A 25,477-nucleotide genomic window follows, 5' to 3' on the forward strand; every position below is an offset into this window, starting at 1 on the left:
TTATAATGTATGCTTTTATTATCATTTTCTGTATTCCTGGTTTTCCAGAACTCTAATCAGAGGAGGGTTGCAAACTGGAGAAATTACAAATTAAGGCTGTCTACAGGCCTGCTTGATGCCATAATGTGTTTTCTTCCCCATCAGTGAACCTGTAGCACTGACAATTTTTGATGGTTACAGGAAATATAGAATCAAAGCTTAGGAACAGTAGATGCTTGACATACCAAAGAAATATGGTCATACATATGAGATCTTTTAAAATGAAGTAGTAGCATAAACACACAAAGCCACTTTTAATAACAACTGTCTGTTTCTTTTCCATTCCTTTTTGAAAAGGGCAACAGAAGGACCCTATCTTTAGACAACCATGACTTATTGGTCATCCCTTTAGAGACAGTTCTTTACTAGATTCCTCAATCACTTGAACAATGGCAGAGCTAATGTACTATCTTCACTGAAAAGTTGGGACACATTCACAGATACAACTGCCTTGAAAATAGTGCATGGTGAACTTTATAGCACAGTAAAACATCAGCACAGGAAATGTTTTATGGTATCTTGTATTATAACATAAGCTGTTTTTATGATAATTTTTCTGTCAGAATAACAGAGTTGGAAGGGACTTTGGAGGTCTTCTAATGTAACCTCCTGCTCAAGCAGGAAATGCTATACCATTTCAAACAAATGACATAAAATGTATCATAAAATTTGCCAAATTTTAGTACTAAGAGAATCATAGGTTCTGGATTTTGGGTGCTTTTTGTAAGTTAGCCCATTAGAGGTATTTTGGTTCAAAAATTCTTGCCCTATGATGCATTGTTTCGCCATTGTTAAAGATGACAGAAATGAGAGTTTTAGTAGTACATATAGATTTTCCTGAGAGGATTTCCTTTCCAAATTGGGGTGGGATGCTAATAATCCTTTTCATTCTGTGGTTTATTTTTGTTTCCTCTAAAATGCTCTTAGATAGTTTGACATGTTTTGGCTGATATAACTTGATAATTTAGGTAGGCCAAATCAGCTTACTTCCCCCAATTCCTTCTGGCTCCAAACTCCTGGGACTACAGTTCCTAAAATTCCCAGTTAGTATTTTGGAAATTTTAGTCTGAAACATCTGGAAGTTGCCAGAATGGGGAAAGTGGCTGTAGTTCTCTGTTTATAATTCTCCTTTTGTTGACTTCCTTCTTAAAGTTGATTGTCACTGATCAGGCGGATTTTTGATGGCTTCTCAGAAGCACGATTCACATCTCTTGCTGCTGTCAGCCCTGACTTAATTGTGCTGTCCAACCAACCATGAACTTTGGTAGTGTGCTCCCCTGCAAAGTAGATTCTGCCTACAGGTTGAGCGAGTGGTTCACTAAACTCTTGAAACTGGTAGGGAGTGAAGGAGGTTATAGAACCCATAGCATACTTATCCAGGCTCCATTTTTTAATCACTGAGGGGTAACAGAGGGCCTGGATCTCTTTCTTGGGCAGCTGATGGATGAATGAAAGGTCATTAATGACAATATCAGCAGCACTCTTGATATCAAGAGCTTGAAAGAAATCGGCATCATCAGCAAGGACATAGGCCACGAGAACCCCAACACCACTAGTAAAGTTATGGTTAGGGTAGTAGATGAATCGGGATGGAAGATCAGTTGTGGACTTCCCACCATGAATGCCATCAGCCTCCCAAAACTTCTTAGTGCAAGTGAGGAAGATCTTGGTGCCACTTCTGTAGTGGGTAGACCGCAAAGCGTGTGCTTTTTTTGGTGGAAGGGGTGGTTCAAAATTGATGCGACGGGTGGCCCTTGACGTGGAGCACACAATGACATAATCAGCTGTCACATTTGACAAGGTCTTTGCCGGGGTTTGATATTCCACTCTGACTTTCTCAGCATTCTGTTGTATCTTGATTACTCGGGCATTGAGATGCACACTTCCCGCAATGGCTTTATACATGGATATAGGCAACTGATCAAATCCACCAATAATTTCATCAAATCTGCAAGACCAAAATGGGACAGAGGAAGTAAAAACCTGCTCTCCTAAAATTGGATAATGATATTAGTGAATAAAAAGTCACAGGACAATGAAATGAAAACAGTTCTGGAAAGAGGTTGGCAGCAGATTTGATAGAAAGCAAAGAACATGCTTTATTCTTACTTTGAATTTGCTGTCTATTATTTGTTATTTTTGCTCATCAAATTTGTTTGCCCTCCATTTCACCATGAGGCGGCTTACAATGTTACAATATCTAGTGATACCATATCAGGGATCTCACCAGGTAGGGCCATTAAACAAAAGATACCACTATCTTAATGCTTTTGTTTAATTCTTTGATAAGCAGACATCTGAAATATGAAATAAGTTTGATTTAAAAATGCCTTTCAAAATTATTGGCAATATCATTTTATCTATACAAATTTATCCCAGAAAAATATACACTGATAAAATAATTTTATATTTTTAACGTATTTTATGTAAACACATTTTATGTTTGGAAGAGAAGATGGCATTATCTCAAGTTGTCTACTCAGCAATAGCTGTCAAATATGATTCCATAAATCTGAGAGGAGGGAGAATATAAAAAGGGAAATTTATACCTGAGCTGAAATGAACAATTTAGTTCTTATTGAATTGTGTATAGTTTGGATAAGCAAATACTATACAAGTCTTGATATAGAAACTGACTGTGTGAATATTTGCAATACTAAGCAAAGTTTGCAAAATTCCGATACCTTTTTTGTCTATTTTAGAATTAATTGTGTTTTAATAAAATACAAAGAGTAATGGGTTAAGCCTTGCAGAATGATTTAACATGAAATGCTGTCTTTACAATCCAGAATGTTAGTCCCAAGGTTTGTTTTACAGAATGCTTCAAAAAGGATATCTGGCAACTGTTAACCTAATGGTTTAAACCAGGGGTCAGCAACCTGCGGCTCTGGAGCCACATGCGGCTCTTTGGGCCCTCTGCTGTGGCTCCCTGTCAAGTGATCCCACCAGGCTGTTCCTGCCCTTCGCCATCCCCTTTCAGTCACTCCTTGCCTGGCCTGAGAAAGTAAGGGCGACAATGGGGGATGGAGAAGCGGCCAGGGCAGAGACAGAGAGATGCAGAGAGTGGGGGAGAGAGAGACATAGAGAGATACAGAGAGAGAGAGAGGGAGGGAGGGAGGGAGGGAGAGGGGAAAGAGAGATATGTTAAAATGATTTTGTGGTTCCCGGTGTTTTTTAACAACTGGCCCTCTGTCCTAATGACTATCTGGGTAGGCGTGGCTAGGGGGAGTCATGTGACTGGTGGAAGTGAGTGATATCGAATTGGCCACGCCCACCCAGGTTTTGTGGCTCCCAGTGTTTTCTTTTCTGTTCAAATGGCTCTTTGAGTATTTAAGGTTGCAGACCCCTGGTTTAAACTAATGCAGAGGAGACGTTACATATAGAACAAGTCCGCACAAATGACAATCTACTTCATATGCCATTTCTAACTGATATAAAAATTAATATCTACCGATAATGTTACCATTACTGATAATTGCCATTTCTTGCAACTGCAATAGTATGTTAGCTTTGGTTTCAGTTGCCAGCTTATGGTTTGGGTTAGGGTTGGTGGGGGGGGGCGAAAGCCCTACTAAGTAGGTATATACAAGAGTATGAAGACTATTGCTTAACACATTGTAAGCCGCCCTGAGTCTCCGGAAAAGGGCGGCATATAAATCGAACTAATAAAATAAATAAATAATAACCTATACCCAACATAGCTATGCCATGACTTTATTTGGCAGCAAAGAGTTAAGAGTTTGTGTACATTCCCTCACCAATATAGGGAGGATTTGACTGTGACCATGTATGTGCCTGCCCTCCCGAAGATTTCTTATCTCCAGTTCCTTGCAGATTCCCATGGATCCTTCAATGGATAAACAAGGGTTTCATCTTTAAATTGGGACAATGATGAGGAAGTCATGTAATCCAAGTGATATAAGTTTGCTTACCTTTTTTCGTTAGAGAAGATATCATCGCTTTTCAGGCTCTCAATAAAAGATATGTAATAGCCAGAATCTTCATTCAGTAAGTCTCCAATCATATCTACAGCTCCGCGGCTCAGATTTCCTTCTTTAATTAGATATTCCTGTTTGAGGAGAGAAATCCTTAAATTTATCTGCAATACATTGTTCAAAAATATCATTTCAGAGCAAGGAGCTTGATTTCAGATTGAAACTGGTGGGCTGCAAATCGGACAAATTCTTCTAATTCTGAGGAGATGTTGAGTTAGAGGTTTAAGCACAAAGCAGAATCATTCTGTTATTGTTCTACTTAATGACCTCCAGGGGAATAATCTGTCTCTTAAATAACTTCCATTTTGTTGAAAGCAATTTTATTTATTTATTTATTTATTATTCAAATTTCTATACCGCCCTTCTCCTTTCGGACTCAGGGTGCTGAACAGCCAAAATAAAAACATCTATACATAACATTACAGTTAGAAATATAGTTAAAATAATTTATAAATTTGGCCCGTAATTTAAAACTTGTCAATTTAAAATCAATATTAAAATTTTAAAACTAACCCTAAAATCAAGACAGACCGGCTAACTGAAAAAATAAGTTTTTAGGGCCCGACGAAAATTCCGGAGGTCGGAGATAACTCGTATCTCTGGGGGTAGATTGTTCCATAGGGTAGGTGCCACCACAGAGAAGGCTCTCCTCCTGGGGGTCGCCAGCCGGCATTGTCTGCCCAACGGCATCCTGAGGAGGCCCTCTCTGTGGGAGCGAACCGGCCGGTGGGAGGCTATTGGTGGCAGAAGGCGGTCCTGTAAGTACCCTGGCCCTAAGCCATGGAGCGCTTTAAAGGTGATCACCAACACCTTGAAACGCACCCGGAAGTCCACCGGAAGCCAATGCAGGTCGCGCAGGAGAGGAGTCACATGGGAGCGCCCCGTCGCTCCCATAATCCCCCGCGCGGCCGCATTCTGCACCAGTTGGAGCCTCCGGGTGTACCCCAAGGGGAGCCCCATGTAGAGAGCATTAGTCCAGACGAGAGGTGACGAGTGCTTGAGTGACCGTGCGTAGGGAGTCCCGGTCCAGAAAGGGGCACAACTGGCGTATCAGGTGAACCTGACAAAAAGCCCCCCTGGCCACGGCCGTCATATGCCCTTCTAAAGACAGCCGTGCATCCAGGAGGACACCCAAGTTGCGGGCCCTCTCCGTGGGGGCCAATGATTCGCCCCCAATAACCAGCGATGGCATCAGCTGGCTATACCGGGACGCCGGCAGCCACAGCCACTCGGTCTTGGAAGGGTTGAGTCGAAGCCTGTTTCTCCCCATCCAGACCTGCACGGCCTCCAGGCACTGGGACATCACTTCCAAGGCATCATTGGGATGGTCTGGGGTGGAAATGTACAGCTGAGTATCATCAGCGTACTGATGGAACTCCACCCCAAAGCCACGGATGATCTCACCCAGCGGCTTCACATAAATGTTGAACAGGAGGGGCGAGAGGACCGACCCTTGTGGCACCCCACAAACAAGGCGCCTTGGGGTCGACCGCTGCCCCCCTGTCAACACGGATTGCGACCGGTCGGAGAGATAGGAGGAGAACCACCGCAAAACGGTGTCCCCCACTCCCAGTCCCTCCAGCCGGCACAACATGATACCATGGTCGATGGTATCAAAAGCCGCTGAGAGGTCTAATAGGACCAGGATAGAGGAATAACCCCTATCCCGGGCCCTCCAGAGATCATCCACCAACGCGACCAATGCCATTTCCGTGCTGTACCCAGGTCTGAAGCCGGACTGGAGTGGATCCAGATAGACAGCTTCATCCAGGTACTGGGGAAGCTGTCGCGCCACCACACTCTCAACAACCTTCGCAATAAAGCGAAGGTTGGAGACTGGACGATAGTTAGCCAAAACAGCCGGTTCCAGGGATGGCTTCTTGAGGAGAGGCCTCACCACCGCCTCTTTCAAGGCGGCCGGCAGGACACCCTCACTCAAAAAGCGTTGATAATCCCTTGGAGCCAGCCTCATGTAACCTCCCGGGAAGCCAGCACCAACCAGGAGGGACACGGGTCCAATAAACATGTGGTCACGTTCAGCCGTCCCAAGATCCTGTCCACGTCCTCGGGAGCCATGGGATCGAACTCCTCCCAGATAACACTCTCAAGGCCTGTCTCAGTCATCTCGTCTGAACTAACCCAGTCGGCAGCCAAGTCTTCCCGAATCTGAGTTATTTTATCATCCAGATACTGTACAAAATCCTCAGCTCGGCCCTGCATTTATGGATAATCCTCGACTGGCGACCACAATTGAGCCCAAAATTTCTGTTGTTAAGCAAGTCAATTGTTAAATGGGTTTCCCCCCCATATTATGACCTTTCTTGTCACAGTTGTTAAGTGAATCACTGCAGTTGTTAAATGAATCTGGTTTCCCCATTGACTTTGATTGTGAGAAAGTCACAAAAGGTGATTTACATCACTCTGGCACACTGCAACCATCATAAATAGGAGTCAGTTGCCATGTGTCTGAATTTTGATCACATGACCACAGAGATGCTGCGGTCATAAGTGTGAAAAACAATCATAAGTCACTTTTTCCACTGCTGTTGTAACTTCAAACAGTCACTAAATAAACTGTTTTAAATTGAGGACCAGAGATGGTATTCAGCAGGTTCTGACCAGTTCTGGAGAACTGGTAGCGGAAATTTTGAATAGTTCGGAGAACCGGTAAATACCACCTCTGACTAGCCCCACTCCCATCTATCTCTACCTCCCGAGTCCCAGCTGATCGGGAGGGAATGGGGATTTTGCACTAACCTTCCCCTGGAGTGGGGAGGGAATGGAGATTTTACAGTATCTTCTCCCTGTCTTGCCCACTAAGCTACACCCACCAAGCCACACCACGCCCATCAAGCCACGCCCACAGAACCGGTAGTAAAAAAAATTGAATCCCACCACTGTTGAGGACTACCTTTACATTATGTTCAATAAAGGGGATAAAGCTTGAGATGATATGACCAATGCCTGGGGAAATCTCAAGTAGGGTTATAATAGGAAGGTAGTCTATATTTTAAATTTTGTTGTTGTGCCTGCATTTCACTACTTTAACTTTGCATATATACATTTAATTTAATGATACACTTATAAAAGTGTATATGCCTATTAAGATCTACCCACAAAAAAGAAAGTATTGACAATTCTGACCCAGAATTTGGGAGGACAAAACAGAAGGGGATTGTTCAGTCTGTGAGTCAACATGGTAGCCTGCTGTTTAACCTAATTATATTCCATCTCATTCATTAAATACTGTATAATATGGACACCCTCTCCATTAGAGCAAATCAGGAGTGAAATGTAAAATTTGTTACTACCGGTTCTGTGGGCGTGGCTTGGTGTGTGTGGGGGGGTTAATGTGACTGGGTGGGCGTGGCCAACCTTTTTTTTAAAAAAACTTTTCAAAGCATTTTTTCTACAATCTCTTCAGATGAAGAGGTTGCAAAAAAATGCTTTGAAAAGCCTCTGCCGATCAGGCAACTCAGCTGGGATTGTCAGAGAGGCTTTTCAAAGCATTTTTTTTACCACCTCTTCGGCCGGAGAGGTTGCAGAAAAAAATGCTTTGAAAAGCCTCTGACAACCCCAGCTGAGCCGCGCGATCATCAGAGGCTTTTTTTTATTTTTAAAAGCATTTTTTCAGTGGAAGAGGTTGTAGAAAAAATGCTTTTAAAAGTAAAAAAAAAAAAAAGCCTCTGAAGATTGTGCAGCTCAGCTGGGCATGATGGGGAGGTGCAGGGATTTTTGCTACCAGTTCTCCGAACCACCCGCCGCCATCATTACCGGATTGAGCGATCCGGTCTGAACCGGGAGCATTTCACTCCTGGGCCAAATCCTTTACAAACTATAGTCCAAGTGTCTTAGACCAGACAGACAATTTAGAGATAAGCCAGCATGAGCAAAGAAAAGTTAAGCATGTAATGTAATTACTATATGTCCTAAGATGAAAATCTGGTACTTCTGTGATGCCCTTAATGACTTTTTTGTTGTGCTTTACTACATTTGTCATCGACTGTGATGCTTTACGGCAAGCATGTCGTAATTAGAATTCAAATTGATTTGGGGAGTCTCAAGTTCTCACTCACCACTTCGAGAACTAAGTTCAAATAGGCCAAACAGGCATTATCTCTGGCTGTGTCTGAGTCAGGCTTGGATTCTTTTTAAGAAGGCCATTGTGTGGCTTTAGGGGAGACACAATTACTTGCCATCAATCCTGCATGACAAAAAGGTCCCTCCAACCTGTGTTTTTATTTATTTATTTATTTATTGGTTCGATTTATATACCGCCCTTCTCTGGAGACTCAGGGTGGCTTACAATGTGTTAAGCAATAGCCTTCATACTTTTGCATATACCTGCTTAGTAGGGCTTTCAGCCTCCCCTAAGCGGTGTTCTTTTTTATGCAAAGTCAGCTTATTGCCCCCACAATCCGGGTCCTCATTTTACCTACCTCGGAAGGATGGAAGGCTGAGTCAACCTTGAGCCTGATGAGATTCGAACTTGCAGTAATTGCAGGCAGCTGGCAGCTAAGTGCTACTTAACAGCGCTTTAGTCCACTGCTCCACCAGGCTCCTTCTTTTACTACAGGTGTGTTGCATGTGCAAAATAAAAACCTCATCAAAATACAGGTGGATCTTCAAATGACACCATTGTCATTGACTGCCATCTTGCCCTTTGGATTGCAATCTGTTTTAGTATTTGAAACTCTCAGGCTCAGTAAGTAATTTGTCTCATATTCTAATAATACTGTAAGAAGAACATGATAATACATCTTAAAGATGACTCGCCAGGAGTGGGCTGCTGAGGATTCGCAGAGGTTCGGAAGAACCTCTAGCTAAGATTCTGTGCAGTTTGGAGAACCCCCAAATCCCACCCCTGGCTGGCCCCGCCCTGCCCCCCCCCCCCCCCCCAGGAATCCCAACGCGGCCTGTTTTGGATGCAGGTAAGTGCAGGGTGCGCGCGGAGGCTCGGGGAGGGCAAAAAACAGGCCTACCAGAAGTTTGGGAAGGCCGGAAACGGACCAGTTTTTGGCCTCCAAAGGGCCTCCAAAGCCTGGGGAGGCTATTTTCACCCTCCAGAGGCTCAAAGAGAGCTTCCAGAGTCCAGGGAGGGCAAAAATGCCCCCCCCCGTCATGGTGCAGGAGGTTGACTAGGCAATGCCCACCATGGCAATGCCCACACAGCAACCAGGCAGAGAACCTCTTGCTAAAATTTTTGAAGCCCACCCTCTTACTCCTCCCCCAAACACCCCCCCCCCAAACTGTACTATTTGGAGACTTGGTTTCAGGGCACAATCCAAATACCTTTGTTGAGTAGGTGTCATATTTATTCATTATATAGCTGCAGTTAGTCATTTTCAATTCTTCTATAACCTGAGAATGATTTGGAAAGGAGAAAGGAGACATAGGAGAAGGAAAAGGAAGTATTTCGTTAAATATGTATTACATCAAACCAAAGAAAAAAGCCACACCTAAAAAGGACAAATGTAGACTCAATATTGATAGATTATTATACTGTACAGATTAGAACTAGGTTTATGATAAATGGGAAAAATTATTAAAGTCAGTATGGTATAATAAAACTATAGCGCTATAATGAAACTATGGCACTCCCACACATACAGCCAAAAGTATGGATCCAATATGAAGATAACAGCTTTGTTATAATAAAAAAGGAACAAGTAGAGAATGCACATGAAACAATCAACAACATATTCCAAGTGATAAAATTCACATGGGGAGAAAAAACAATATGTTGCTACCCAGGGGTGAAATTCAAAATTTTTCCCTACTGGTTCTGTAGGCGTGGCAGGGGAAGGATACTGCAAAATCTCCATTCCCTCCCCACTCGTGGGGGAAGGATGTTACAAAATCTCCATTCCCGACCCCGCTCTGGAGCCAGCCAGAGGTGGTATTTGCCGGTTCTCCGAACTACTCAAAATTTCCACTACTGGTTCTCCAGAACCGGTCAGGACCTGCTGAATTTCGCCCCTGTTGCTACCCTTCCTGGATATCCTCAACAGCACAGGAAACGATGACAAATTAGAAACCCAAGCCTATTGAAAAACAACCAATACTAAACAAGTGATCCATTATTACAGTAACAATCTAACCTCCCATAAGAAAAGCTGTGCAAACACACTGCAGCAACCTTGAACATTGGGAAAATGAACCATCTTCCAACAAAATGGATAATTGTGCAATTTTATCAAAAAGTGCCTGACCACTCAACCCACCACAGCACAACTGACATAAGCTGTGAAAAGGATAACACTATCATACACCAATAATATCTCAGAAACAGCCAACAGACTATTACAACCACATGACATTGCAATAGCACAGAAGCCAACTTGTGCTTGTGTGGCCCTCCAAAACCATCCTAAATAAAGCAAAAGATCCAATAATCCAAGAACAAAAAACAGGTGTCATCTACAACTTACATTGTAAGGACTGTTACAGCCAATGTGTAGGACATACAGTCAGGAGACTAGCAGAGCGCATCCATGAATACCAACTAGCAATCTCCTTAATCTTAAGAGACTGACTCAGTCATATTTTCAACTAGGAAACTGTGAGCATCCTAGACCAAACTAAATCCAAAAATGCTAGGGAATTCCTGGAAGACCCAGATAAGCAAGTATTGATATCAGACAAACAATCAAGCAGGAAAAAAAAATGAACTAATTAAGGAGGAAACCACAGTTTCGCCAGTACTGGCAGGACACAGTACTGTATGTAAACAGGGAGCAAACCACACACTCATTAGCACTGATGATATTACCTAGTCAGGTAATGATGCAAGCAAACAACCAAACTTAGAAAAGATCAAGGTTCCCACATAGCTTTTACAGGTAGTCCTTAGTTAACAATTCCACTATTTAGTGACCATTCAAACTTACGGTGAAAGTTTGAATGGTCACTAAAATGCTGAAAAAGAAGGTTTGCAATAGGTCCTTATATTGGCCACTGAATATAGGTGGGAAATCCAAACTTATTCCATTCCATTCCATATTTATGTAAACATAGTTCATTAAGATAATTTCCTTTTCAATGTATCAAATTGAAACCCATTCAGAAAATGGATTAATTTGGCAAGTGGGTTGAGAGCTGTGCAAATACCATTGATGTCTGATTGAATAACTTTATCCACATCTGGTCATCTTTTAATTTGCTGAGGCTACAAATACCAGATTGTATTGGTGTTGAGTGGCCGACCCCCTAACCTTTCTCTGTGAGTCTTGGAGATTGGTATGGCCAGCAGTTGCAGGAACATTCTGATCAGAAAAGGGAGATGAGTCTAGGAGTTGCCTTTTTAATTGCTCCCAATGGCAATTAAATATTGCTCAGGGTTTATTTAGGATGGTAGCTGGAGTTGTATTTTCAAGAGACACCTAGGGCTAATGTTAAAAATCAGATAGATGGAGTCTGATACCATCATTTCAGACTAACACATTTTATTAAAAGACATAAATCCATCAGATGCATAGAGTGGCTAGACCAGAGTTTCCCACCTTTACAACATTAAGAGGTGTAGCAATCCCAGGTGCTAAGGCCTTAGCTTCTGAATGCCATTTTTCTTAGTCCCACATTTGAAAGCTGGTTTTTAGGAATTACTCTGAAATAAAATGGTTTATTCTTAAGCAAGGATCTCTCAGAGCTTTCTTGAGCAAGATTTATTAAAAGAACGTAGTATTGATACATGCATTCTAGCAAGTATAACATTTGTTAAAATAAGAACCAATTTATTATTTTATTAGTAGTAATTTTACTTATTGTTCTGTTTATATACCACCCTTATTTTTGTACAGCTCAAGACAGTGTATTTAATGCTCACTCCTATTTTCCCACAACTACCTTGTGAAATGGGTTGGGTTGAGAGAGAGGGGTTGGCTGAGCCAAAATCAAGCAGACGGGCTATTCCTTCCTTGACTTTAGTTTATGCATTTTAAGTGAAATAAACAGCCCAGGATAATTCTTTCCTAGCAATAAACTTAGAGAAGCCAAAACAAGACCAGGTAAACTTCACCAAAGAAGAAACAATAGCCCAATCAAGGAACTATCAAGGAAGAAACCACATCCCAACCATGATTGCTGGGGCTAACTACCATCTATTATCGGCCAACAAACTCCACTCTCCCCTTGCGGTGATCAGGTTTGTCTGGTAACAAAGCACCTGCAGGAAAACAATCAAGAATTCAACAGCTATCATTTTGTCAAGATGGGAATCTTCCCTGCACATTAAAAAACAGAACCTCAATCACCCCATTATGGGCTTCATTTTGGCTTTTTTGACCGTACCGTCAGGACAGCTCTGGATGATAGAGAAACAAGTTTTGGACAATGCTTTTAGTACCTTTCGTCTATGTATGCTTGAAACAAGCCATTGCATAAATTTCCTGATTAAAGATAAATTTTACGACTTATCTGAACCTTTTTGAGGGACTCTCGATATAGCTGTGAAGCAGATTTGCCTTCTTCTGAGGGCTTCACAGGATATTTGAAGACGCTGGGGTCTTTTTTCACTTCCCATACTCTCTTCCTGATGTTTTTAATAAAATACCAGGCATTCTCATTTTCCTGAAAAAATTCGTTCAACCGGAGACCAAACTTTCTGATATATTCCCGGATAATTCTGGGGAGAGGAAAGGAGAAAACAGTGAAAATAAAAATAAAAATAGAATGATGTATAGTTCTGTGCACTGAAAAGTATCCGATTATCAGGAAAATTAACATGGAAATGTGAAGTGTGAAGGTGAAATAATTGTTCTGGCATTATTTCTGGAGTATACACTATTGAAACAGCGAAGTCTACGCTGGCTGGGGCATGTCATGAGAATGGCTGATGGTCAGATTCCGAGAGATCTCCTGTATGGAGAATTAGTGCAGGGAAAGCGCCTCAGAGGGAGACCACAGCTGTGATATAAGGATATCTGCAAGAGGGAATGGACATTAACAACTGGGAAACCTTGACCTCCGATCGTTCAGCTTGGAGGCTAAAGACGCAGCATGGCCTTCTCCAATTCGAAGAGACACTTGTTCGGCAGGCTGAGGCAAAGAGGCAGTCCCGGAACCAGCGAAATCTGGGGGCTGGGCAGGGGACAGAATGTATCTGCCCTCAGTGTGGAAGGGATTGCCACTCTTGAATTGGCCTTTTTAGTCACACTAGGTGCTGTTTTAGGACCTCTTTCCAGAGCACGATACCATAGTCTCTTGAGACTGAAGGATGCCAATGATAATGATTTCTGGAGTATCACTGTCTCTCTTTCACTTTGCTTTACATATAGAAAGTAAAACTGCACACATTTAGCCAGAATTTCCAGTTTCAACACAACTTTTTCCCTCCGTAAAAAAGAGCTACCAATTGAGAAGAGGGGAAGAAAACAGCACAGAAAAACAACAACAACTCTCAAATTGCTTGATAAACTCTTACAAGTCATTTGTCTTACCAAAATCATTCGGGCTTATTTTTCTCCCATGAATAGATACTTGGAAGAGAGATAAGATCAAACAGAATGATTCCAATCCAAATTAAACTTGTTTTATTCTCAATTATTTTCCCTGGCTTTTAGGATGCTTTTTTTGACTTCCCCATGGAGCCTACAGTCTTAGGATTTCCTAGTAGTCTGCCATCCAAGTACTAAGCAATATCAGGTTGGGCCTGCTTAGCTTTTTGAAAGCCAAGCTAGATATTTCCAGCTAATTTGTCCTCTTAATTCTGAAGGAAATTAGCTTAACCAACCCTGTGAATGCTCCAGCAGCAATACTCCATTCCATGCCTCATCACATTTATCCTGTTCACTCAGTATAAATTGCTGTGGGCTCTGTTGCCAAGTTTTAAATGGCTAATGAACTACCCTTACAAATATGTGGAATTTAATGCTGGATTCCCAGAATCTAAAATAGCAATGTTGTTTCGGGACATACCTCCACGACCCTCCAGTCTTCTTGGTATGCAAAGAGAAGAGATAAGTAAACATGATCATCTCACATCTCACCTGTGTCTCTCAGGGAGACGCATGGGTCCCAGATTGACATACCAGCCTTCTATGTCATTTCGATAAGTGGTCACTCGTCCTCCCACACGTTCACTAGCTTCAAGAACCGTCACCTGGAGGCAAATAGGAAAGCCATGGCATCATTTTGACAATTGTTTCTTATTAAAACTTCTCTGCTTGGCTGCTTTGTGACTTATTTTGGGGAGATTTTCTTCATAGCGTGATTGATTTGGCTTTGAGATGTCAGTATTGTATGGCTGTTGGCACCTCTTCCCTTCCCTAAGGTTCCTTACCACAAGTTGGCATTTTTCTACGGTACCTGCCAGTGGTGGGTTTCAAATTTTTTTACTACCGGTTCTGCTGATGTGGCTTGGTGGGTGTGGCATGGCTTGATGGGCGTAGCAGGGGAAGGATACTGTAAAATCTCCATTCCCACCCCAATCCAGGGCAAGGATACTGTAAAATCTTCCTGATCAGCTGGGACTTGGGAGGCAGAGAATAGATGGGGGCGGGGCCAGTCAGAATTTTTACTACCGGTTCTCCGAACTACTCAAAGTTTTCGCTACCGGTTTTCCAGAACTGGTCAGAACCTGCTGAAATCCATCTCTGGTACCTGTTCTTCTCAACATTTGACATCTTTCCCTTCTGACACCCAGAGACCTTTCTCACTATGTTCTTTGAGGCACCTTCCCCCAATAGAGTCCCAGCACTTCAAATAGCAGAACTGCAATGTTGAAATGTGTTATGCTTGACGATTATTGGAAGTTCTATCACATTGGATTTGCTTTCCACCCTTATTTTGTGCAGGGAACATTTTGGGTGAAATAGCATTTCATCTTCAGATATCTCACTTGAATGTGTCTTAGAATCTAAGGAGATCTATTCTTTGCAATCAGGAGGACTTTTTCTTTTCTTTGTCTTCATTGTTTTAATCTATTTAAACTTTATTTAGTCACCTTTTCTTTATTTATTGAAAAGTATTCTAAACAGCATGATTACAGTTGCAGTCATTGTGCAATAGAAACTGAGTTTTGTCCTCCTATGAAACTCATAGCCCCATATCTCTGCAGCCACAAAAATAGGTTCTATGCTAAAGCCTCGAATTCAGTCACAAGACTCTATGCTTTGTTGTGGTCAGATCACTTTCTGATCAAAGTATATTATCCTGGATCTCTGCTAGGTAGGATGCCCTATTTGAATGGTCTATGTCCATCTCAGTGTCTAATGGATCTACAGCAGGAGTCTCCAACCTTGGCAACTTTAAGCCTGGCGGACTTCAACTCCCAGAATTCTTTGCTGGCTGGGGAATTCTGGGAGTTGAAGTCTGCCAGGCTTAAAGTTGGAGGTTGGAGGTTGGACACCCTTGATCTACAGGGTTTCCAGAGGATGTTTGGGGATTATCCTGACAATCAGTTGGACAGCTTGGTCTTACAACTTGTGAATTCCTAGAGATGGGAGGGCAATGGAGAAGATTGCCCCTTCACAGTCTCTCTCCAGTTTCTTAGGCCAAGCAACTCTTTTGTTTTCCAGGTTCCTACAGGAATGAAGCAACTGAAGACATTCTTAGAGCATAAATAGCACAAAAGTAAAAGTAGAGATTACTAAGTGTTTTTGAACCTACACTTGAGTCACTGCCACTAAGAACAGCAACTCATTAATACTTCTTTGTGCTTATTGCATTTGGAATTTTCTGATTGATAACCCATTCAGAGTGACCTAACCCCTTATTAAAAAATGTGGTTACAACAGGGCACCTGCAATGGCACATATAAGTTTGCAGGGATTTTTGCAGATAGTTGCTTGATTTTTATTCTTGGATGCCATTTGGACAAGATCAAGGGAAGGCAGCTTTTTGCGTTATGATTTGGGATATATTTGAGCTTGTGGAACCCAAGGAAATGAACTCTGTAGCATAAATTCTTCCATTTCTCAGCTAGATCCAGGACCTTCCTGGCTCTTGTAAGCAGCCAGGTGGGTATATAGGTGGCTGGATTTAGGAGGTAGTCAATGATTTATTGTGGGAAGTTATTATGCCATTGTCTTTAAATAGGGCGGTCGGTTTGAACTTCTCTCCTAAAACAATTCTCTTGACTTGGCTATGTGTGATGACTTTTGCACTGTCTACCACCTTCCCATTGTGAGGAAGGTTGTTGAAAAGGATGAAGATATTAATAATATAGAATCCTAGAGGAAGTGGATTATCTATATCCCTTTCAGCCGAGGTCTAGACTCAGGATTATGATAGAAACAGGCTGATTTGCTCTAAAGTATAATTTCTGGGACCTGGGAGGGGAGAATGCAGCTCTCATAATCCTAGTAGACCTTTCATTGGCTTTTGGTGCCATCATGTTATCCTTCTGGATTACCCAAGAGTTGGGACTAAGAGGCATCATTCTAAAGTAATTCTTCAATGGCTTACCTTATGTCCAGCCCCTGCAAGAACGTAGGCTGCACTAAGCCCAGCCATTCCTGCACCTACAACCACAACATGTTTTGGATTTGATGTCTGTTTCAGACCATTTCTGGCGATCTCTAGAAATTCTTCATAATCATCTTCTTTGAAGCATTCTTCTAGGGGGCTTCTGTCATCTGCACAGCTTCCCAAGGCAGCCAAGAATAGCACTGAGAAAATAACTGGATAAAACACATACAAAAATGGAATATGTATGAGGGTGGCATTTTCCTGGCTTTTCTTATTCTGGATTTATTGCCTCTTGCTCTGTTCATTTGTCCCATTCTTTTATGTGTGTCATTGAACCAACTTCTAACCAGACTTCCTACACTACATCTAAACCGCAATAAAACAAGCAAAAATGGACATGCAGTCATTCCTTCCACGTCTCTGGTCACACAAAGGATCTGATAACAAATATGTCCTCTTCATCTTAACTCCTTAACATCTTCTTTTCTTGGCAACAGTGGGAAAGGGGTTACAACTTGAAGGGTTTTTGCTTCCCAATTTAGTCCACTATCCAAGGATTTTCTTGGTGGACTCCTATTCAAATTCTTACTTGCTTAGTTTTTTTAAGATAATCCTTTCAAGTAGCTGTTAAAACACTTAAAAAGAAATTAATCTGGCCTGAAAATGCTGCTCAAATAGATGTTAGTGCTTCCCCGGATATGTTTCCATTTGTAGACAACTCCCCTGTCATCTTTTCGGGTTTTTACTGGCAGATAGAAAAGACACGAAGAAAAAAGTGTGCTTCCAAAGTCTTTTCCTTTGTCTTCAGCCACAATATTTCTTAATATATAACCCGGATTGTGGGGGCAATAAGCTGACTTTGTATAAAAAGAACACCGCTTTGGGGGGAGGGGGGTGAAAGTCCTACTAAACAGGTATATACAAAAGTATGAAGGCTATTGCTTAACTCATTGTAAGCCGCCCTGAGTCTCCGGAGAAGGGCGGCATATAAATCGAACCAATAAATAAATAAATAAATAAAAACACAGGTTGGAGGGACCTCTTTGTCATGCAGGATTGATGGCAAGTGATTGTGTCTCCCCTAAAGCCACACAATGGCCTTCTTAAAAAGTATCCAAGCCTGACTCAGACACAGCCAGAGATAATGCCTGTTTGGTCAATTTGAACTTAGTTCTCGAAGTGGTGAGTGAGAACTTGAGACTCCCCAAATCAATCTGAATTCTGATTACAACATGCTTGCCATAAAGCATCATAGTTGATGACAAATGTAGTAAATTAAATTGAACCAATAAATAAATAAATAAATAATAAATAAATAAATAAATAAATAAATAAATAATTTGGTTACAGAAAGAAAATCCATCCAGATGCCATAAGACCAGGCATTTGCCCCTGATAGGCTTCTATCTTCCTTATGGAGGAAGGAACCAGGTTAAGGAAGGTTGGCATGGATGCTATATCAGAGAAAAAGTACAACTCCAAATATATACCGGTAGATCTATGTCAGGTTTCTATCACCTAGTACCCTCAGGATGGGTTGGATGGGGTAGAATCAAGATCGTGTGAAGTGTTAATACTACTTTATAATGCCTTGGTAAGACCACGCTTGGAATATTGCATCCAGTTTTAGTTGCCATGAGATAAAAAGGATGTTGAGACTCTGGAAAGAGTGCAGAGAAGATCAACAAAGATGATTAGCGGACTGGAAGCCAAAACATATGAAGAACGAGAGCAGGAATTGGATATGTCTACTTTAATGAAAAGAAGGACTAGGGATGATATGATAGCAGTGTTCCAATATCTAAAGAGCTGCTACAAGGAAGAGGGGGTCAATATATTCTCCAACGCATCCAGAGGCAGGACAAGAAACGAAGGGTGGAAACTAATCAAGAAGAGAACTTAGAACTAAAGTGAAATTTCCTGACAGAACAATTAATCTGTGGAACAACTTGCCTCCAAGTCATGGGTGCTCCAACACTGGAGGTTTTAAAAAAGAGTTTGGACAACCATTTGCCTTGAAATGTCATAGGGTTTCCTGCTTGAGCTGGGGGTTGGACTAGAAGACTTCCAAGGTCCCTTCCAATTCTATTATCCTGTTATATCTGTAGGTTTTCTGATTGGCTAGGTCTCATGCTGCTACGTCACTTGGACAATTTCTGATTGGCTACGTCTCATGATGTGCCATTTAGTGTATAATACTTGAAAGTTGATTTTGGGACAGTCCTGATTCCTAGATTTCTGCAAAGATTACAAAATTCAAGACATCATTCTATTCAACGTATTTCTTGCCAAGTGGATATTTGGCTACTCTGACACTCCTCCAGCACTATCGTTCAAATTGCCTATGTATTGATGCTAATTGATTTTGAACACAACTATTTTCTAGCTTTATGCTACCCTTTTTAAGGAGTGATAGTCAGAACGGTACATAATATACCAAGTGTGTTTCCTTCGCAGATATGTCCAAAAGTATTATCATACTGTCAGTTATATTTTCAGTTCTTCTCCTAACAAATCCCATGCATTCAATTCACCTGGGCTGATATTTTCATTGAGCTGTTAATCAATATCCCTTTTCTGGTTAAACAAAGTTGGGAATATTTGTCTTAAAAAATTTCCTTACACTGAACACTTACTGACATCTCTCAGAAAAGATTCAAAGGCATCTGGATTTTATGTTACCTGCAGACCACATTTATTTATTTAAAGCACTGATATGGATGGTTGTCCAACTCAGAAAGAGTTGAGACTCTGGGAGATGTACAAAAAGCATAAAACACAAAAGAAAACAGCACACATCAAAAACTAAAAACAATTAAATGTAGATTGGAACTGAAATATACTACAGGTAGTCCTTGTCAAAGTTATGATAGACAGCAAAAAAGGGACTTATGAGCTGGATTCTAAGTTCCAACATCTGCCTATTTCCATGCCCACATTCTGGGCACTCAGCAACAAACCTGCATTTAGGATCATTTGCAGTGACTGCGATTTACGGTGGTTTTTTTCCTGGAAACTGGCATTTACTTCTGGTTCCTGGAAAAACCAATGCATAGCAAACAATGAGTTTGCATAATGACAGTGGCATTTGCTTAATGGCCACTGCAAAAAAAGCTGAAAAACCACACTTTGTGAATGTCACAACTTATGATGAAAATGGCCAGCTCAATTTCATTTGTAAGCTGAGGACCATCTATATAGCTCTTGGAAATTGGAATTTTTGCTCATCCTAATCCAAAGGTTTGGGGAAAGAGCCAGGTTTTCTCTGCCTTTTTGAAAGCCTGTAGGATTCTCAACCTATTGTCTGGGTGTAAAAAAGATGGCTCTGTTTTAATAAATTGTATCATTAAAGCAGCACAATTACTGATTCAGAACCTAGAACTAAGAAAAAAGTTCCTGACAATTAGAACAATTTGCCTCCAGAAGTTGTGAATGCTCCAATACTGGGAGTTTTTAAGAAGAGATTGGACAATCATTTGTCTGAAATGGTAGGGGCTTTGACTAGAAGACCTCCAAGATCCTTTCCAACTCTGTTTATTCTATTCTATTCTATTCTATTCTATTCTATTCTATTCTATTCTATTCTATTCTATTCTATTCTATTCTATTCCATTCCATTCCATTCCATTCCATTCTAAAATAAGAGGTGCAGCTTTCTAGGACTGCTGATGGCTCCAAATGTTTTTCCAAAGCATCCCAATGTGGAATGCACATTGTTTCCTTGGACATGTTTCCTTCTATGTTCAAAGCAATTCTATCAAAGCGTTCCAAGTTAAAAAATAACTTCCTTCTCCTACATTCCTTCTCCATGTTTGTTTCAGTCCTGGGAATTAACCCGTCTCCTCTCCTCTCCTCCATGAGATGGATGCCTTCTGCGTTTTTAAAAAACTCCCTTTATAAGTCTGAAAGTTGAATCATGACAACTGGATTTCTTTTCTTTTTGGTTTGAAGCGTTTTGCTGCTTATGCAGTTAGCTTCTTCAGTCACATACTCACTCCCTTTATAAGCAAAGTCAGATGGCATTTGGCCACAAACGCAAAGAAGGTCTTGAACTTTTTCAGAAAATTGCTTCAGGCTCCAACTGATGACCTGACTGAACTGAAATGATGACTGTTCCTTCTTGCTGCTGATGTCGAAACCCAACTGCTTTCTTAAAAGAATTTCATTAGAGGTGCCTGGAATATGTCAGACCTGGGGAAGTTACCTAAAAGCCCTGAGGAAGATAACTGTTCTGTCCCCAACCGCACGCACACACACCAACAGATGTTCAGGAGTTAAAGACCAAACCAGCCGGCAAAATCCTTTTCCTTATGATAACGGAACTTGGCAACAACCTAGTGGCTGCATGCGAAAAGTTTATTATTTACAAAGAGGAGAGATAACTTCTCCCCACTTCTGATACATCAAAGGAAAGCAGCTCAATAATTACAATCAAGTCCAGAGATAATCCAGTCTTAAAGCAAAAGTCCGGCAATGCAGAATGGTGTGGAAGCTTTCAGCTTTGTTCGTCACAAGGTTTGACTGGCCACCACGCTCCCTTTTATATCCTGTGGGGTGTGGTCCAGTGACTCAAGCTAATCTCGGGCACGCCCTTTCTTCTGTTGTGCGCGCTTATCTCTGCGACGCTGGCGTGGGTCCAGCCAAGACTCATTACTCTCATCACTGTCCATCTGTGGCTGCGTGGACTTGCTTGGCCCTGGCCCTATCTCTTGCCCTTCGGTGGACACCGAAGGCATTGCCAGAGAGGAGGGTCCTGGAGAGGGAGGCCTTGCCAACTCCTCCCCTTCACTCTCGGAGTCCTCTCCTGACGATGACACAGGCTCCGGTAACGGAGCGACAACACAGACCTGGGGAAGTTACCTAAAAGCCCTGAGGAAGATAACTTCTATAAAGGGTGGTTATGACTTCTGTTTTCTTCATCTTAGAAACTTTATAATCTGTAATTCTAAATTGCACTCCCCACCCTGTTTCCTCATGTTCTGCTGTCTAAATTCTTTTCCTGACTTTTGACTCTAATCATCACCCATGTTTGGATGCAGTGTCCCTCAACAAAGCACAGAAACATTATCAGAATGTAACTAAAAGATAAAGATTTTTGGGATTTGCAGTTATTCAGTTTCTATTAATTAAGTAGTGCTTAATTATAATTAATAGGGACACGGTGGTTCAGTGACTAAGACCCTGAGCTTGTCGATCGAAAGATCTGCAGTTCAGCGGTTTGAATCCCTAATGCCACATAACAGGGTGAGCTCCCGTTATTTGTCTCAGCTTCTGCCAACCTAGCAGTTCGAAAGCACGTAAAAAATGCAAGTAGAAAAATAGGGACCACCTTTGGTGGGAAGGTAACAGTCTTTCGTGCGCCTTTGCCATTTAGTCATGCCGGCCACATGACAACTTCGGACAGTGCTGGCTCTTCGGCTTTGAAACGGAGATGAACACCACCCCCTAGAGTCGGGAACAACTAGCACGTATGTGTGAGGGGAACCTTTATCTTTACCTTTTAATTGTAATTATGTATTTATTTTATTACATAGCTTATTGTCCTTTTGTTGCATTGACTGCAAGAGTTTGCTTTTGTACAACAATTAGAATTGCCTTACTGAACAAGTTTCTACATTCATACATAAAATTTAATTAATAGAATTGGAGGGTCCAACCAGAAGAAGGCAAATTGTTATATAACAAAATAACCTTTAAAAATCCCATTTAAAACAAGATCCTAATTCAATTCAGTGTTTGAAAAGGATCTGCTGCAGGGATCACTTGATTCCAGCTTTTGGGCACAGAGGACACAGGCAAAAGGCTGAGGGTGAAGAAAAAAGAAAAGGAAAGAGAAAAGAAATTTTAAAAAAAGCAGAATTCCCACTTAAGTAGCTGTCCCTTAGAGGTAATAGCCTCCAGGCATGAAGCTTAGTGGATGTTTTAGGTTGACTTTCACTGAATAATCTACTTAACAGAATAAATCAGTTCTTCAACCTTATGAACTTTAAAATGTGTGGACTTCAACTGCCAGAATTCTCCTGCTCCCAGAATTCCAAGCTGGCTGGGGAATTCTGGGAGTTGAACACTTCTTAAAGTTGCCAAGCTTGAGAAATCCTGGAATAGATGCATGGCCAAACTGGAGGACGGATATGTCAATGGCTATGAGTGACCTCAAATGACTATGAATAAATAAAAATAAAATAAATAACATCCTTTAAACTCTATTTACCCTATTAACAGAACTGTAACACTTATGGGTGCATTAAAAGACTTCTTGTAAGACTGGTTTGATTCTTCAACATAAAACTGGAAATGTGGGAAACAGAGTCTGAAAATAGCAGGTACAACACTGTGCAGATGATTAAATGTTTTCTCTGACGATTGTTTTTCTAGCTCAGCTTGAAGCACCACTCTAAAATTTTGATTCAATTATCTGAAATGTAATTTGTGAACAGGTTGCTGAGCCGTTTTACTTTTAAGTTCTCCCTTGTTCAGTTGATGCTCATCAAAGAATGGCTTTTTCATTTTTTACAGGTAGTCCTCAATTTACAACCACAACTGAGATCAGAATTGCAGTTGTCAGTTGTTGCGGTCATTAAGCGAGATGCCCATGTGACTGCTTTGCTCAACAATTGCATTCCTAAAAGTCTATGGAGATTCCCAGTCATCCAGGTCATGGTTGTCCTGAAGGTGCCTTTTCAGGAGGCAACTGGACTTTCTTGTTTTTTCTTGGAAGACATTTTGCTTCTCATCCCACAAGCTTCTTCAGCAGTCTTCCGTTCCCCACCATCCACTCCGAGCTGAAGAAGCCTCTTGGATGAGAAGCGAAACGTCTTCAAAGAGAAAACAAGAAAGTCCAGTTGCCTCCTGAAAAAGCACCTTTGGGACAATCTCATTCCTAGCCTTTGTAAGTGAGCATGCAAGGGATGCCTCAGAGGATGGGGCAGGACCTGGGAGGCCGAGCGCAGACCAAGCATGAACTGGAGAGATGCTGCAATGCAGTATATAGCATAAGCCGCCCCAGTCTGGCCTTGCAGTGCAGCGCTTTCAGTGGAAGCACTGGGCCTAGCCCTGAAGTAGAAGCCTGGAGCCTTCAGCAGTCTCAGTCAACTGCCATCATCCAGGCCTCAATCTCAGCCCTAGTGCCACCATTGCTTCTAAGGAGCGCTGCCTAATTTTACATATCCCCCTATTTTTCTCTTATTGAGGCCACCAAGCAGAGCAGTCCATGTCCTTAGGGCCTTCTGCAGTCTCAGCCTGCTGCCACTACCCAGGCCCCAACATTAGTCCTAGCACCACCATTGCCCCTCAGAAATGCCAGCTCGCATTGTTCTCCAAGGCGTCTGACCATTGGGGAATAGCGTGTTTGTCCCCATCACCCAGCGCTCCCAAGAATATGCCACACATAGTTTACCTTCAGGTGTTTTTCTCCTGCTGTTGAGAGGCTCATGTGGCCTATCCAATGCACCAGGCCTTCTTTCCAAAGCTGCCTTGGAGCCAATTCCAACAGGGCTTTGAAAATCTTCTAAAGCATCAGATCGGCCTGCATGGGCATCTCAATAGTAGGAGCAAAGTGCCCGGAGTGTCCAGCAGATCAGAGGGCTGGGCGGTGGGGACAATCACATAATTTTCCAAAGCTCATGTGCCTTGGAGAAGGGCATTATTGCCTCTGCTTTATGCTGCCTGCCTTCAAGAGCTCAACATTTAATCACACAACGGCAAGGTTGCTGCAAAATTGTAACTCTGGGCAGAATAACAGTTGGAAGGGACCTTAGAGGTTTTCTAGTCCAACCCCCTGCTTAAGAAGGAAATCCTATAACATTTCAGACAAATGGTTGTCCAATGTCATCTTAAAAACCTCCATTGTCAGAGCACCCACAACTTCTGGCGCAAGTCATTCCACTGATTAATTATTCTAACTGTTAGGAAATTTCGCCTTAGTTTTAAGTAGTTCTAGGCAGCATGAGTCATAACTTCCTTTGACCATCACCTTCATAATTTCAAATGGTTACTGAGTAAGTGGCGGTTAAGGGAGGTCCTTTGTACCACCAAAGACTTTGTGACAAACCTAACTTACTAGTTTTTAGTATACTCTTCTCTTATTACTACAAATATTAGAAATGTATCAAGGCAAATTGACTATAACCCATCTCATTAATATGAATTTGACCACTTGATTAAATGGCAACTGATTTTAAATGATAAAAGGTTATGAAATTTTGAAATCTAATTATGGAATAAATAATAATACACCTGTGACTTCACATTGTGTTGAACTAATCTTCTTCTTCTTCTTCTTCATCATCATCATCATCATCATCATGGATAAATTCACCGTCAGTCAATTGCAAAATGCAGCTTTACTTGGAACAGCTGACATCCTGTGAAAATACCTCTAATACAGGGGTGTCAAACTCGCAGCCCGTGGCTTGGATGCGTCATGTGCTGGCCCCGCTCCCACCTGATTTAGCGAAGGGGGAAAAAGTCCCGATATGTCACATGATGATGCCATGACGACACAAGTTTGACACCCCTGCTCTAACATCATAAAACATTGGTATCTGCCTATCCCAAGTCCTTAGGAAGGACTTGATAAGTGGACAAAAATGCCAAATCCAGTCTGAACATCTGGCTGATTGTGTGATGAACCAGTAATTAAAAATGTCTAATCTAGCCTAAACATTTGCCTGACTATGCTTTGAGCCATAATTTATTAAATAATACATTCCATTCAAGCCATAATTCAGTTAGTGAGTCTTAGGAAAAAAGGTACTTACAGAAGACTTTCATCTTGTTGGCTTGGAGACTGTCAATGGCAATGCTTGGAAGAAGATTTATTGATGCTATGTAAAGTGCTCAAAACACTTTGATTCACATGTCGAGAGGATGCATTGGAGAATGCTTTTATACCCTAACCTTCTCGCCTACACTTTTATCCTCCCCTCCCATTCTAATGATACATAAAACAAGGAACAAGGAAATCAGCTCTTTTGGATTTACACCCATGAGGAACACATTAATTCGGAGAGTTACAGAATTAAGGAATTTTAGAT

General features: G+C 41.7%; 1 protein-coding gene across 2 annotated transcripts; it reads right to left on the reverse strand.

Moving 5' to 3' along the window:
* Window positions 1–25,301, reverse strand: LOC132709710 (L-amino-acid oxidase). 2 transcript variants are annotated; one of them, XM_087883839.1, is made up of 7 exons: window positions 25,202–25,301; window positions 16,440–16,654; window positions 14,021–14,133; window positions 12,456–12,657; window positions 9,327–9,395; window positions 3,972–4,108; window positions 1–1,987 (listed from the first exon to the last, which is right to left on the reverse strand). In XM_087883839.1, the coding sequence occupies exons 1-7, from the start codon at window positions 25,212–25,214 to the stop codon at window positions 1,186–1,188; spliced, it is 1,551 nt and encodes a 516-aa protein (XP_087739965.1). In that variant the 5' UTR covers window positions 25,215–25,301; the 3' UTR covers window positions 1–1,185. The 2 variants fall into 2 exon arrangements, with proteins under 2 accessions (XP_087739965.1, XP_087739966.1); XM_087883840.1 differs by lacking the exon at window positions 25,202–25,301 and adding an exon at window positions 23,839–24,339.
* Between the last annotated feature and the right edge of the window lie 176 nt (window positions 25,302–25,477).

The sequence above is a fragment of the Pantherophis guttatus genome, chromosome 2 (genome assembly GCF_059756535.1).
Source record: "Pantherophis guttatus breed Tessera chromosome 2, ASM5975653v1, whole genome shotgun sequence".
Lineage (NCBI taxonomy): Eukaryota > Metazoa > Chordata > Lepidosauria > Squamata > Colubridae > Pantherophis > Pantherophis guttatus.